General features: G+C 64.4%; 1 protein-coding gene across 2 annotated transcripts in view; it reads right to left on the bottom strand.

Moving 5' to 3' along the window:
* The window catches only part of ESPN (espin), a 31,062-nt gene that overhangs the window by 5,502 nt on the left and 12,324 nt on the right, over positions 1 to 13,236 (bottom strand). The window contains exons 3-11 of one of the 2 annotated variants that reach the window (XM_039253237.1): positions 11,763 to 11,949; positions 11,445 to 11,627; positions 11,190 to 11,321; positions 8,442 to 8,643; positions 7,145 to 7,422; positions 4,311 to 4,472; positions 4,028 to 4,220; positions 1,373 to 1,518; positions 1,028 to 1,297 (exon numbers count right to left, since the gene is read on the bottom strand). In XM_039253237.1, the coding sequence (XP_039109168.1) occupies positions 1,028 to 1,297; positions 1,373 to 1,518; positions 4,028 to 4,220; positions 4,311 to 4,472; positions 7,145 to 7,422; positions 8,442 to 8,643; positions 11,190 to 11,321; positions 11,445 to 11,627; positions 11,763 to 11,949 (1,753 nt within the window). The remainder of the gene's footprint in view (positions 1 to 1,027; positions 1,298 to 1,372; positions 1,519 to 4,027; positions 4,221 to 4,310; positions 4,473 to 7,144; positions 7,423 to 8,441; positions 8,644 to 11,189; positions 11,322 to 11,444; positions 11,628 to 11,762; positions 11,950 to 13,236) is intronic. The other variant, XM_039253239.1, reaches the window with a different exon arrangement.

Raw genomic sequence — 13,236 nt, 5'->3', positions numbered from 1 at the left:
TCCAGTGCTGCAGGAGAAAGTCCATTTTCTTCAAGGCCAGGACTTGGTGGTCTGACCCCACTGATCTCGCCAGCTCTGCCCCTGTACTGCCAGGACAGTCACTGAGACGGCTCTTTGCCCCACTCTGTTCCCAGTCCACCTCTCGTTCATCTTCCAAGCCCACCTTGGACACCACTTCCTCCTTCGTAACACGGGCCCCAGCCCAAATAGGACGGTGGGCGTCGGGCTGCCCCAGTCCTCTGCACACCCCATCCCAGTGCTGGCGCTATGATTAACAGCCCAGTCACTGGCCTCCCTGCTCACGCAGGCTCTCAGTTACCTTGTTTTGTATTCTTGGGGGCACCTATCTCTCTACTAAGATGCTGTGTTTGCTTGTTGGCTGATCCCCTGACACCCTCCCCCCCAAAGCCACCTTGAAAAGACCTTGAGATATTCATCGTGAATCCCTAGAGGCTACAACAGTGCACAGACACAGCACCCAGGAAACACGTGCTGAGCTGATCAATGACAAACCACCCTGCCCGCCAGTGACGATCAGTCATTGGCAGATAAGAAAACTGAGGCTGGATGCGGCTGTCTCGGTGGCTGGAAAGTGGCAGTGAGGACAAGGGCCCAGGCCAGTCTGACTACAACCAAAGGCATGCTGGCTATGTAGCAGAGTGCCATCCCTGGACCAGCAGGTCAGCCTCACCCAGAGCTTGCCAGACATGCAGAATCTCAGCCCCGCCCAAAGCTCCTGAATCACAATCGGCATTTTTACAAGATGGAGGGGGGGGGCGTGAAACACATTAGAGTTTGATGAGCTTCCTCATCTCACCGAAGGACAGGCTGCTGGAGGCAGGGGTAGGGTGGTCCCCGGGGCAGGCGAGGTCCTCCAGCCCTGCTTCGCCCCCTCCCCCCACCAAGGCCAATGGGAGCCTCCGGAGGTGGAAAGGACCCGGCAGGCTGGGGGGTGATGTGAGGGATGGGCCAAGGACCCGGCGCAGACTCCGGGGCTCTCTGGGCGGCTCCGCCCCGCCCCACCCACCTTCCGCCTCTGCTCCTCTTCCTCCTGCATCTTCAGCTGCAGCTTGCGCACCATCACCTGGCGCTTCCACTCGGGGATGGGCCGGCCCTGCTCATCGTGCGTGGGGATGAGCGCCTCCACGTCGAGCTGCACGCCTGGCGCCGGGGTGGCGGGCGGCGCCGGCGCCAAGCTGCCGTTGAGCAGCGGCTGCGGCCCCACGGCCGGCGGGGTGGGGCTGCGGGCCCGCGACGGCGCGGGCGACGCCTGCGGGGGCAGCAGCGGCGCGTCGGACTGCGGGGAGAAGCGGCAAGGCTGAGTGACAGGCCTGCACGGGGGAGGGGGCGGGGTACCCGTCGAGCCGCCTACCTGGGAGATGGGCTGCCCGCTGCCCGTGAACACGGTGGTCAGCCCCTTGCTCTGCGGCGTCGGCTTCAGACTCTTGCCGGCCTTGATCTCCGCCAGTAGCTCGGAGTTGTCACCCGTCGGGGACATCATGTTGAAAGACTTGGTGCCTGCACGGAGGCGGGAGAGGAGGTGCTGGCGGGGAGGCGGGCCGCCCCCCACCTGCCCCTCTGCTGCCCCTCCCCAAGTCGGGAAGGGCCGGGCTCCAGATGGAAGCTCTCCAGATCTCAGGCCCTGGGGGGCGCTCTCCGGTACCCCAGAGGCGGGCTCCCCGCTCACAGCCCGCAGACCCCACCATCCTCCTGGCCCTACTCACGGGGAATGGGGGCCCTGCCTGGAGGTCCCTGGCAGTTCATGCTGGCTCTTGGCCCGGCCCTGGGGACTCCAGCGAATGTCTCCGCCCAGGACACTGACTGACCAGCTTCAAGACACTACCTGGGGACCAGCCACCCGACCTTTGCCCTGGGTTCCCTGTCTCTGCCAGCTGGGGTGGAGTCTCCCTCCAGCCCTCTCTGCATCAGCAAAGCTCAGTGACCCTTGGACTGAGTCACCTGGGGCCTCCGTGGCTATATGGGCTCAGAACCCAGCCGGTCCCCTCGCCACCTCCCACACCCACAGACAGACACCCAGGCAGACACTGGTTGCAAGCCCGATGCGTAGCACACTTATGGCGAAGCGCTGCTCAGCTCTGGGGACCTAGGAAAGCGGAGCCTTTACTGAGGATACGGGGTGAGGTCACCCAGGAAGGAGGGCCAGGTGAAAAGCATGCAAATAGGCAGTACACGGAGTTTGCATTTTCTGACAAGGCCAGCGGAGGCGGCTGGGGTTTGGGAAGGGCTGTCTTAGAGACCCAGGGAGGGGGGAGGGCTGGGGGAGGGCAAAAAAACCAAGCCAACAGCTCTTGGGCTCCCCAGGCTGGGGATCACTGAGCGAGCAGCAGGAGGGGTAAAAGGGAAAGCTGCCAGGCAGGTACTGGCAACGGGCTCATTTATTTGGGCAAAACTGACAGCCATGGGTAGAATTTGTGGGTGTGCATGCGGGTGTGGTGGAGGAAGGAAGGTAGCTGTGGGGCCAGTGGCCCCGCCTGCAGTGCGGAGGTCCCCTGGCCTGCTGGCTCCTGGCCCCGCCCCCCCTTTTTCTCCCCTAAAGTCCCAGGTCCTGCAGCCTCGTCTGCCCTGAGCGTGCCTCGATCCCCACCCCGCAGCTCAGCCAGGAGCCACGCACGCAGCTACTCACTCTTCCTGTGCCTCAGGACTCTCACTTCTAGGGACCGAGAGGAGAGAAGTGACAGGGAAGTTAGGAGGGGGAGGGGGCCGGGGTGAGGCTAGGACAGCGGGGGTAGGGGGGTGGATAGCAAGAGGAGGGAGGGGAGGGCGATGCACAGAGGAGGGGGGACAGGAGAGGAGGAATTTTCCAGCTCATCTCACCCTGGCTCAGGCTGCTCTGGGGCCCCACAAGGGTGGTCCGCCCCGTTCCGGGCTTCACTGGTGTCCCTGAGGACTGGGTAGGGCTACCACGGGTCCCCCTAGCAAGGGCCTCACGCTTGGCATTGGGCTGGGATAGGGCACCCAGCCCAGGCTCTGCTGAGAAGGGGTTTCTGGAGAAGCCCAGGTTCTATTTTTCTTCCGATCCTGGCTTCAGCCTTGCCCTCAAAGGAAAAAGCTAACCCCAGAGCTGGGCACCTTTCTGGAGGCTCAGTGGGTGGTGGGCCTGCTGCCATAGACTCCAGTCTGCAGGGGCTGAGGCTCTATAGGGATCCGAAGGGACCCCAGGCTGGCCCTACCCTGGAACCGATTATACCTATGCACTCCTAGTAAGGGACAAGAAGCTGTGGATGATGTCACTAAACATGGTCCCAGCACCGAGGGGCTGGGTGGGGAAGGCACCCTGCCCCGCCCCCCACACGGGGCACCACCTCGTGGGCCCACCCCCCACACATAGGACACCACCTCATGGGCCTTGCAGGAGCCCTGGCGTGTAAGAGACTGCCCCACCTTACAGAAGAGAAGCCCAGGAATCCTGGTCACCAGCCCAGATCTTAAAAAGGCTGCCCAGGGTGGGGGGTCATCAGGAGGGAAAGCGCAGGGCATGATGGGTCACTGGCCTTGCCCCCATAGCCCGGTCCTAGCTGGCCTGGGGCCTCTGGGGGTATCTGTCCAGGAAGAGCCCCTGACCTATCTGAGAAAAGCTCAGGCTGTAGCTAGCTTGGAGGAACAAGAGAAAGCGGTGAGGAGGAGAAGAGAAACTGAGGATAGACATGGATGGGGCAGGAAGAAGGTGGGCGGAGCAGCCCTGCCTCTTTGAAACTAAGTCTACTTCTCCAAGTTCCCAGTTAGCACCAGCTCATTAGAAGCACCGGCCACCAGAGCTGGGAGGCCTTCCCTGCTGGATGGGATGTGGGCCCAGAGAGGAAAGGGGGCCGGACTGAGGTCACACAGAGGCAACTCGGAGCCTTCTCTTAGGGTCAGGTCCTCATTGGGGTAGGGGCTTGCAGCAGGAAGAACACGTCGGGAAAGAGGAAGCGCCAGTGCCGTGGCCGCTGGGAAAGGAGCGAGGTCTAGGTTTCCCTCCTCTGCAGGGCTGGCACCGCCCCCCACCCCTCAACCCGCCCCTACTCACTGCCAGTAGACGAGGAGGAGCGACGCTGTCCGCAGCCCGGGCCAGCGCCCTCGAAGGGCAGAGGCGGAGCAGGCGGCGGCGAGCTAAGGGCCTCGGGCAGGGGCGGCGGCGGCGGCGGCGGGGGCAGCTCCCTGGACGCCTTGGGGTCCGCGGCGCAGCCGTTGTGCACGTGGTTCCCGGGGAGCAGCGCCGCCTGCGGGGGAGCGGAGGGGCTGGCGAGTGAGCAGCGCGCGGCCGGGCCGGGTCCCGCGCGGCCGCCGGGCGCGGGCGGGCTGGCACGCACCTCCTCGCTGTGCGCCATGCCCGCGCGTGCGGCCGGCGGCTCCCCGGGGCAGCGGCCCAGCTGGCGGTAGTAGTCCCCCGTGCTGGGCTGCTTGCTGAAAGCGCGGGGCTTGCGGCTGGAGTCCTGCCTCCGCAGCCCGTTGTGGCCGTCGTGCGAGCTCAGCTGCGGGAAGACAGCGGCGGAGGGGCTTCAGGCGCCGGTCCCGGGGGCCTCCCACGCCCCGCCCCCCCAGCTCTTCACAGTCCGGGGGCTCACGGCCAGCGGCCGTCGAGGGGTGCGGCCAACCGGGTTCCCAGGCCCTCAGAGCGGGGATGGGGCGGGGGTCCTGGGGAACGGCAGGCTCGGTCGGTCCCCCAAGGGAGGGGTTCTGGGAGCAGGCCAAGGCCACAAGGGCCCCCACTGAGGCTAGAAGGGGCGGGACCAGGGGCGGGTTGACCCAGCCCCGTCGCCAGGGGGAGCCGGAGAAGGGGCAGCTCGCAGGTTACGCCAGCGCCGAGGCCTCAGCCTCACCCCATTCCTGGCTACCCGGCGGTCCTGCGCGTCCCCAAGGCTCTTCCGAACCCTCTCTTTCAGGGACTCCGACCCCCAGGGAGCCCCGTTAGAGCCCTGTCCGGGCTGCCCAAGGCCCTAAGCCGCCCGGTCCCGGGGCTGCTCCTACCTGCGCCGGTGCCGAGGGCCCCCGCTGTGCACCTGGCGGCGGGGGCGGCATGGACCCGACACCTGCGCTAACTGATCCTTCCTCTCAGGTTACAGCCCAGCCCTGGCCGCCCGCGCCCCGCAGGGCCTATGAGCTCTGCCGGCCTGACATCACCCAGCGCCAGCCAATCCCGCGCTGACCCACTCCCAGCACCGGGGGATGCGCGGGGGCTCCCCCGGCGGCGCCACGACCCGCCGCAGCGCCGGGCCTGCCCCGCAAGCCAGATGTGGCCCCGCCCCTGCCGCTCTCTCCCTCCGCTAGGTGCTGAGCACCCCAGCCTTCACACACCCCCACTTGTCCCTTCCATACCCCGTGGACGAAGGGCCGGGAGGCACACAAGCAGCGGAGCCCCCGGTATTTGGTACCCCTGGGTTCCGGGTCACGCCCCCGCCCTTCCCCGCCCGCATCTGGAAACCATCGACATCCGCGTAAGCGACACCGACACCCGCGCTTAAGCCTCGGGTTTCAGGGGCGGCAAGGAGGGCTCGGATGACAGCGCGGTGGCCCGCCCCGTCGCAGCCGCCCCCCGCTAGGCCTAGCCCGGGGACAAGGACACGGGGCGGCGGGGCCAAAGGCCGAGTTCCCGTGCGGGGGCTGTCCCCTGTTCCACCCGCCCTCCCCCTCCCTGCCCGTGCGTCCCCGCGGTGGCCCCGACCTCTCAGCCCCACCCGCACCGGCTCTCGTTGCAGGAAACCCGACACCACAGGATTTGTTTTCTGGGCCAGCCCGCCCCCTCGGCGCCCCTTGCAGCCCCAAGGCGCGGATGCCACGACCCTGCTCCCTCTGCGGTCAAGCGACGGCCAGGCCCCGGGGGCGGAGGCGGGGGCTAGAGGCGCAGTGGGCACACAAAGGGCCCTTTGTGGAACTGCCTGTCGCCTGCGGCCCTGCACGCACACAGCCGGTCCGGGCACGGGACCTCGAAATCCCGGAGCGCAGGGGAGTGGAGGGGCACAGGCTGGGCCACCTGCCCTGTAGCTTTGGCTACACAATCGGCAGGAAAGTCCGCTTGTCCCTGGCCCCTGCAGTCCTCTCCTGGGCCCTCTCCACCTCACAGACATGAAAGGGGACCCCGACTGAGAGCCTGGGCCCAGATGGCATGAGGGAGGGTGGAGTCGCTGTGGAGAGTGCTCCCCCCTCTTCCCCTCCCAGTGGCCTTGTGACCTGGGACACCTGTGGGCAAATTGGTTCCTCAGCTTGGCTCTGGAGTGGTTTGCCTTGGACTTGACAGAGAACTACAGGTCAGGGCTCCCAATCGGCCCTGCGGGGCCTCTAACCCACACTCTGTTACCTGTGGTCTCAGGCTGCCCCCTCCCCCCCCCCCCCCCCCCCCCCCCCCCCCCCCCCCCCCCCCCCCCCCCCCCCCCCCCCCCCGCGTCCCACACCAGCCTGCTGTGCCCTGTTGGCCAGCACCCCAGGGCCCCCGGTGGGCTCCCCACCCAGGACGCTCAGCTCCCCAGCCCAGCCCTCTGGCTCCAGAACCTCAGCCAGGCCCCCAGGGGCCCTGACATCCTGGGTACCTCACACCCAGTGTGCCCACACTGGACACAGCCCCTCCCCACAGGCTGGCTTCTCCCCTACGCCTCCCATCTCAGGACTGGCCCTTCCACCAGCCTGGGCACTCAAGCCCCAAATCGGAGAGCCAACCTCAGCTTTACCCTCGCTCAGCCCCCACTGAGGGCTGAGTCCTGCTAGTGCGCTCTCTCCCTTCCTCCACCACCCCCCTCACCTCCACAGCCCTGCCCCCTCATCTCCCACCTGGCAGACAGCCCCTTGGGGAAGGTCTGCGGACAGGGCAGTCTCTGCACGTACTCTCTGCCAGTTGTGTGACCGCCATGGAGGAGGACCCTGCTCCTGAGGGGCCTGCTGTCTGATTCCAAGTCCCTTCACCCATCCCCAGTTCCTGAGAGGGTGGTGGCTTTGTCTGACTCATCTCCCTGTCCCCGGGGCCCAGCCCTGAGTCCCCACGGGTCTAGCCAGGAGCTTTGACTCTTGAATAGGCCACCCCACGCAGGCACCCCCCCCGCCCCTGCCTCCCCCTCCCGTGTGCCCATGAGCCAGTCAGTCTCTTGGCCTCAGCTGCTGCCTGTCAGCCCAGTCCCAGCGCTGGGAGGCAGGCAGGTGGGTGAAAGGTCACTACCTCCTTGAAGGCCTCCGTCTCCACGTGGCGGAGTTTGCTCTTGGTCTGCATGTAGATGTCCGCTGCATGTGGCTCCACGGGGGGCCTGGGAGCGGGGTAGCCTGGTGGGGGTGGGGGCAGCTGGGTGCTTGAGGGTGGGGGCGGCGGAGGGAAGCCAGGTGGTGGCGGTGGCGGTGGTGGCAGTGTGGTTTTGTTCATCTTGCCCGGGGTTCGGCCCAGCTCGGGGCTCAGCATGTCCACATAGCTCTGTATATCTGCCGCTCTTGAACTGGCAAGGCCTGGGGAGGGAGGGAAGGCGGGGTGTGGGGGTTTGCAGACACGCTGTCCCCCAGGACTGAGACCCTCTTCCACCCAGAAGCAACTTGCCAAGGGGTGACGTGGGCTTAGGGACACAGCTTCCTACAGCACATTGAGGGCTCCAGCAGCGCAGGGCCCACCTTGCCCTGCCCTGCCCTCCCGCCTCCCCCAGCCCTGCATGTGTTTTGAAAAGACCCTGCACTCAAGTTTAGAGAGAAGGACCCGAGGCGGCGGCTTTCAGCTCCAGGGCCTGCCTGGGGAGCACGGCCACCCAGAGGGTCAAGGTGACATCCTTAGCTCAGACCTCACAGGGCAGAGCGGCAGGAGCCCGGACAGCCAGGCCCCAAGCTGCAGGGCACCCCACCATCTCTGCAGCCACCGCGCTGCAGCATGAAGCAGATATGGCAGGTGGCTGGTCACCTAGGCTCAGGGTGTGCTCAGCGCGTGCACACACACACGCCTCACTTCTGTCTAACATTTGTGCGTTCGTACCTGTGTAGGTTTGTGAGCATCTGCACATTTCTTTGTGTTTACATCGGTCTGTGGACATGGGGTGTGTGTGTGCATGTGTGCTTACGTGTGTACATGTGCCCCGAGTATGGGACTGGAAGGCTGTGTGACCGCGTAGGTGTGTGCGTGAATCTGCATGGTGTTGGATGTGCATGCGTAGTGGTGTGCTGTGCGTGCACATGTGCACTCTTGAGCGTGTGTAGGTGTGTGTAAAGTCTGGGGAACGTGGGGGGGGGTGAGTCATCAGAGGGGGTGCGTGGGTTCTGTCTCAGGGAGAGGACCTGCAGGTGTTCAGGTGTGCTTGTGAGGAGCATGCACCAGGACGCGGGTCACCTGCCCCTCGCCAGAACCAGCGGCCCTTCCTGGGTGGGGACCTGGGCAGCCCCCAGCATCAGCTGTGGGCCAAGGGGGCCCAGGGCTGGGCCCTGGGGCCCAGCGGTCCGTCCCAGTCTGTGCTCCCTCCTCCCTCTTCCCAGCCTGGCCCCCTCACCGCGCGAGGAGCGCTGGCCCTTGATGCTGGAGTGGCTGGAGGAGCAGGAGGCATAGTTGGAGAGGGTGCTGGTGGGCGAGCTGAGGTCGAAGTTCAGTGGCTGGACCGACATTGTGGTGTCGGGTGAAGACATGCCGGAGTCAGGCTGCTTGGTCTCCAGCTCAGCAGACGGATCCCGGGACAGCACGCGGTGCTCCACGCTCTGAATGGGACGGGAGGCAATGGGGTCGACAATGAGGACCAGTGCACTTGGGCCAGGGGCCTGCTCCGATACGTCCTGCTGTGTGGCCCAGGCCAGGCCACTTCCGTCTTGGGGCTCCCACCCCACTATGAGAATGTCTTCCCAGGCTGAGACTCAAGCCCAGCCCCCTAGTAGCAGGACCTCTGGTTCCTGGGGACCTCCTGCCCCAGCCCCTCTTTGGTCAAGGGGGTTGAGAGACCATCAGAAAAGGGGGCCCTGGTCCGGACTCCAAGGGCAAGATTGCCGTGGCACCAGCCTTCTCCTTCCCCGTCAGAGGGATGGGCTCCAGTGTACTTGTGGGGGGGTGGGGACTCAGGAGCTGCAGCTGATGGGAACACCTGGAGCAGTTGGGGTAGGGGAGGCGGGCGGGGCCCCCACAACTTGCAGGAAGGACTGACTTCCCATGACCTGGCCAGCACCCCCGGTCTCTCCTTGCCCTACTGGGACAAATCCCAACACCAGCCCAGCCCATCTCCTGATGGGGCCCTCGGAGAAAGGGCGTGGCCTGGGGTGGCCCAGCTGAGTCTGGCCATGGGCACGCTGTCCCCACCACTGTCTGTGCCCCTGCCCACGGGCCTGACCCTCCCGGGATGGGAGCGCGCTGGCGTGGGGGCCCCCCGCTTACATTGCCCATGGTGGCCTTGCTGCTGGCAAGCCTGCTGGCTGGCTCCGTCTGCTGCCTCCTGCCCAGGCCTGCTCCTCCCGGCCCCGCGCCCCCTCCCCTGCCTGAGAAGTGTCACAGGCCCCCTGGGAGCAGGAGGCAAGCCTCGCACCAGGTAACAGCTCAGCAGCCCTGCTCATTGGCCCTGTAATTAGGGGCCCTGTGGGACTGTTTGCCTTTTCTGGGCCAGCATCCTGCGTGGTAGGGATCTGTCTGCTGCAGCTGGGCCTGTCTGGGTGAGGGGGCCAAGGGGCCCGCAGCCCACCCAGTTCAGGGGGGCCGGGCCAGGCTCTGCTGCCTATTCCATGAGCCAAGGGGAAGCATAGGTGCTGGGCTTGGAGGGAGGGGGTGGCCAAAGATGCTCTTTTCTTGGCTGTCAGCAGTGGGCATTGGGGGTGCCCAGCCCTGAACCCTTGGGTAACAGAGGTTAGGGGCCCAGGCTCTGCAGCCTGGAACGCTGGCTTCAAATGTCACCTCTTCTACTTACTAGCCAAGTGACTTTGGGCAAGTCACCTATCCTTTCTGGACCTGGGGGTCTTTACCTGTCCATGGGGATAACAGTACTTCCTGCCCCTTTAAGGTATGAAGATTTTAAAAGTTAGTGAAGGGCCAGGGCCTGGTAGCCAGTACATGCTATAATGCAATGTCAATATTAGTGTTAATTTACTGTGGAGGTTGAGGTTATGCTCTAGAGCACTGGCAGGCTCTTGCCAGAGTGAGAATTCAAGGAATGGTGTTTATTGCTTATCGCCGCGACTGAAGCTGCCATTTAGGGGGGACGGAGGGGCTGGGGCTTCGTGCCACCTCCCACCCCACCCTCCAAACAGAATCGTACGCTCTTTCAGTGGGTAAGAACCACCTCTGCTACAGGAGTGCCTTTCACAGCACACACCCCTGTTTGTACACCCTGGTGACAGGGTGCTTACTATCTTTTGGACGGTTACTTTCTCTGGGTGGCCCTTTTGGCGGGGGGAGCGTTCTTCCTTGGGTCCAGCTGCAGTCTCTGACCACGGGGCCTAGCTGTGCTCTGGAGTACCCAGAAGCCCGGTGCGTGCACACAGGGCAGACGGTGCTATGGGCAGGAGGCCATCCCACCTTCTCCCCTCCAGACCTCATTTCCTAGCCTCTCTTCCAGCCAGGGTGCCCCCTAGAGCTGGACCTCCTGAGAGGCACCTGTGAGGCCCACCCTCCGCCCTCCCTCCTGTCCCAAAGCAGGCATTACACCAGATGAGGCAGGGCCCTGGACTTGGAGCCAACCTCACCTGAGCTCAAGTCCCAGTGGGCTGCTTCACAGCTGTGCACCCATAATAAAATAATTTAAAAAGAGTGACAGAAGTTTCCAGTTATGATGTAGCCATGAAGTGAGCAAACATACGCTGTGGTGGTCAAGAGCAGTGGCTCCAAGCCTTGCCACTCAGACTCCACCATTAACAGCTGTGTGACCTTGGGTGAGATGGGGACATGAACACCACCCACCTTAGAGGTGATGGAGAGTTAAGTGAGCTACTACTTGTGGGCTGTAGGCAGGTGAAGGAACTTGACTATTCCCATTGGCATGTAAGTGTCTTGTGATTTCTCCAAGCCTTCCTTCTTACCAGGGGGACACTGGTCCTCTTCCCCTTGACCCTTTTTCTTTACCACCTCCCCTCTCAATGGTCAGTGGCTCTGGGCTGGGAAGGGTAATGGTCTAGGACACTTCCTCATTGTGTGACCTCGGACAAGGGGCGTCATCTCTGCGAACGTCAGCTCCCTCCGCAGTAAAGGGGGAACACCACCAACCCGTGGGGGCAGGGACGGGGACACGGTGGGGGACGAGATTAAGCCAGGGGCAGCGCCAGGGCCGTACCAGGTTCTCCACCGTGCGCAGGTAGCGGGTGCAGTGGCTGTGGCCGTTGTAGTCCGAGAGGTCGGCCGCCGTGTACCCGTCGCGGTCGCGGACATCCAGCTCCGCGCCGTTCACTACCAGGATCTGGCAGCACTGCGCGGGGGGGGGGGGGGGGCCCCCCCCGCCCCCCCCCGCGCCGGGTCAGGGCTGTGCTGAGAGCTCGGCGCCGGCAGAGGGCGCCCGTCCCGGCCCCGCCCGCTCCGGCCCCGCCCCCACCTCCAGCTCCCCGTTTTCCGCGGCGTCGTGCAGAGGGGTCCCGCCCCACAGGTCGGCCGAGATCTCGCCGCCGTGCAGCAGGAGCCAGCTGAGCACTTTGGCGTGGCCGCGGCTGGCCGCGAAGTGCATGGCCGTGGCGCCGTCATTGTCCTGCTCCGACAGGCTCACGTCGGTGCAGCTCACCTGGGCGGGAGGGGGCGGGGAAAAGACGGGCGGGGGCTGGGCGCCGGGCCCCTCCAGGCCCCGCCCCCGTCGCTGCCGGCTGCTCCGCGAGCAGACCCCGCCCTTTCCCGGGCCCCGCCCCGCCCCCGAGCTCACCAGCCACACGATGACCGGGCAGTGGCCCATCTGCGCCGCGGCGTGCAGCGGGGTCATGCCGTCCTGGGCGCTCAGGTGCGGGTCCGCGCCGCACTCCTGCACCAGGTACTGCGTCACCTCCAGGTGGCCCTCCTGGCACGCCAGGTACAGGGGCGTGGCACCGTTCTTTGTTTGGGCATTCACTCCCCTGCGGAGACACAGCACCCACCGTGGGCTCTCAGCGCCCACCTCCCTCCAAAGCCCTCTTACGCCCCTCGAGCTCTTTAGGGGAGCTCTGGAGGGCTGCGAGAGTGGGTTACCCGGTCCCGCTATACCTGACTCCCTCTGGACACTTGGTCCCGTGCCAGCCTCCCTCTGGCCTGGCCACTCCCTTCAGCGGCCTCCCTTCTGCAGTGTACATCGGACGGAGTTAGCGCCCCTCCTCAGTAAACAGCCCAACCTCTTCACCAAGGTCTACAAGGATGTGGTGAGCTGGCCTCTCCTTACCTTTTTGGCCACACTGAGCCATTGTCACTGTGAGCCCTCAAGTCCCCAACCTTCTGTCTAAACTTTATGCCTTTGATCGGGTCCCTCTCTATCCGGAATGCCCTTCCTTCCTCCTCCCTAGGACTCAGTCTGGACCCCTCCTCAATGAGGCCTGCCCTGATTTCCCCAGGCAGAGCCCGCCTTTCCTACCTCTGTGCCCTGTATGGCCCTGGGCTCACTCCCTGGACCGCCTGTCATGCTCGATTGAACATAACTGACTTTGGCATCTGCCTCCCCTGTAAGACTGAATTCCCAGAGGGCAGAGGAGTAGGGTTGCCAGATAAAACACAAGATGCCCTGCTAATTCTGAATTTCAGGTAGATGAGAAATCATCTTCTAGTATAAGTATATCCCAAACAAAGCACGGGACACACTTATACTAAAACATTATTTGTCATGTATCTACACTAAAGTTAGACTGGATATCCTGTTGTCAGTCTGCCGCCTCTGCGGGCGGCCACCATTCACCGAGCCCCTCTGGTGTGCTATGCTATCGGTGGGCAGGTTCTCACTGAATGCCCTAACGTAGGTCCCATTTTGCAGAGGGGCAGTTGAGGCGCTGGGGATCTGGGAATCAACCCCACGTGGTGGAGCGCTGCTGGGAAACAGGGAAGCTGGCCCTGCCACTGACGGAGTCTGTTTTGCTGACTTCATAATGGCTGGGGACAGCCCAGGACTCAGTTACCAGAGTTGGACACTAGGCGGAGCCACAATCCAGGAGCAGACAGGACCTGCGTGCCCACCAGCTCCCTGGCTAGTCTCAGAAGCTCTGGGTGGGGGCTGTGCCCCCCTGTGCTGGGTCAGCCCTCTGTGCCCCAGGCACTCACCGACTTCACCTCTTCCCACCGTCTGCCTCCCCAGTCTATCTGCGGGCAACGTCAGTCACACACTCCACATGTCCCTCCCTCATCTAAGTGCTTTCCCGGCTGTCCATCAACACGGGCACCAG

The sequence above is a fragment of the Hyaena hyaena genome, unplaced genomic scaffold (genome assembly GCF_003009895.1).
Source record: "Hyaena hyaena isolate Hyena2069 unplaced genomic scaffold, ASM300989v1 scaffold_443, whole genome shotgun sequence".
NCBI classification, from domain to species: Eukaryota; Metazoa; Chordata; class Mammalia; order Carnivora; family Hyaenidae; genus Hyaena; species Hyaena hyaena.
This window is presented reverse-complemented; position numbering and strand designations above follow the sequence as displayed.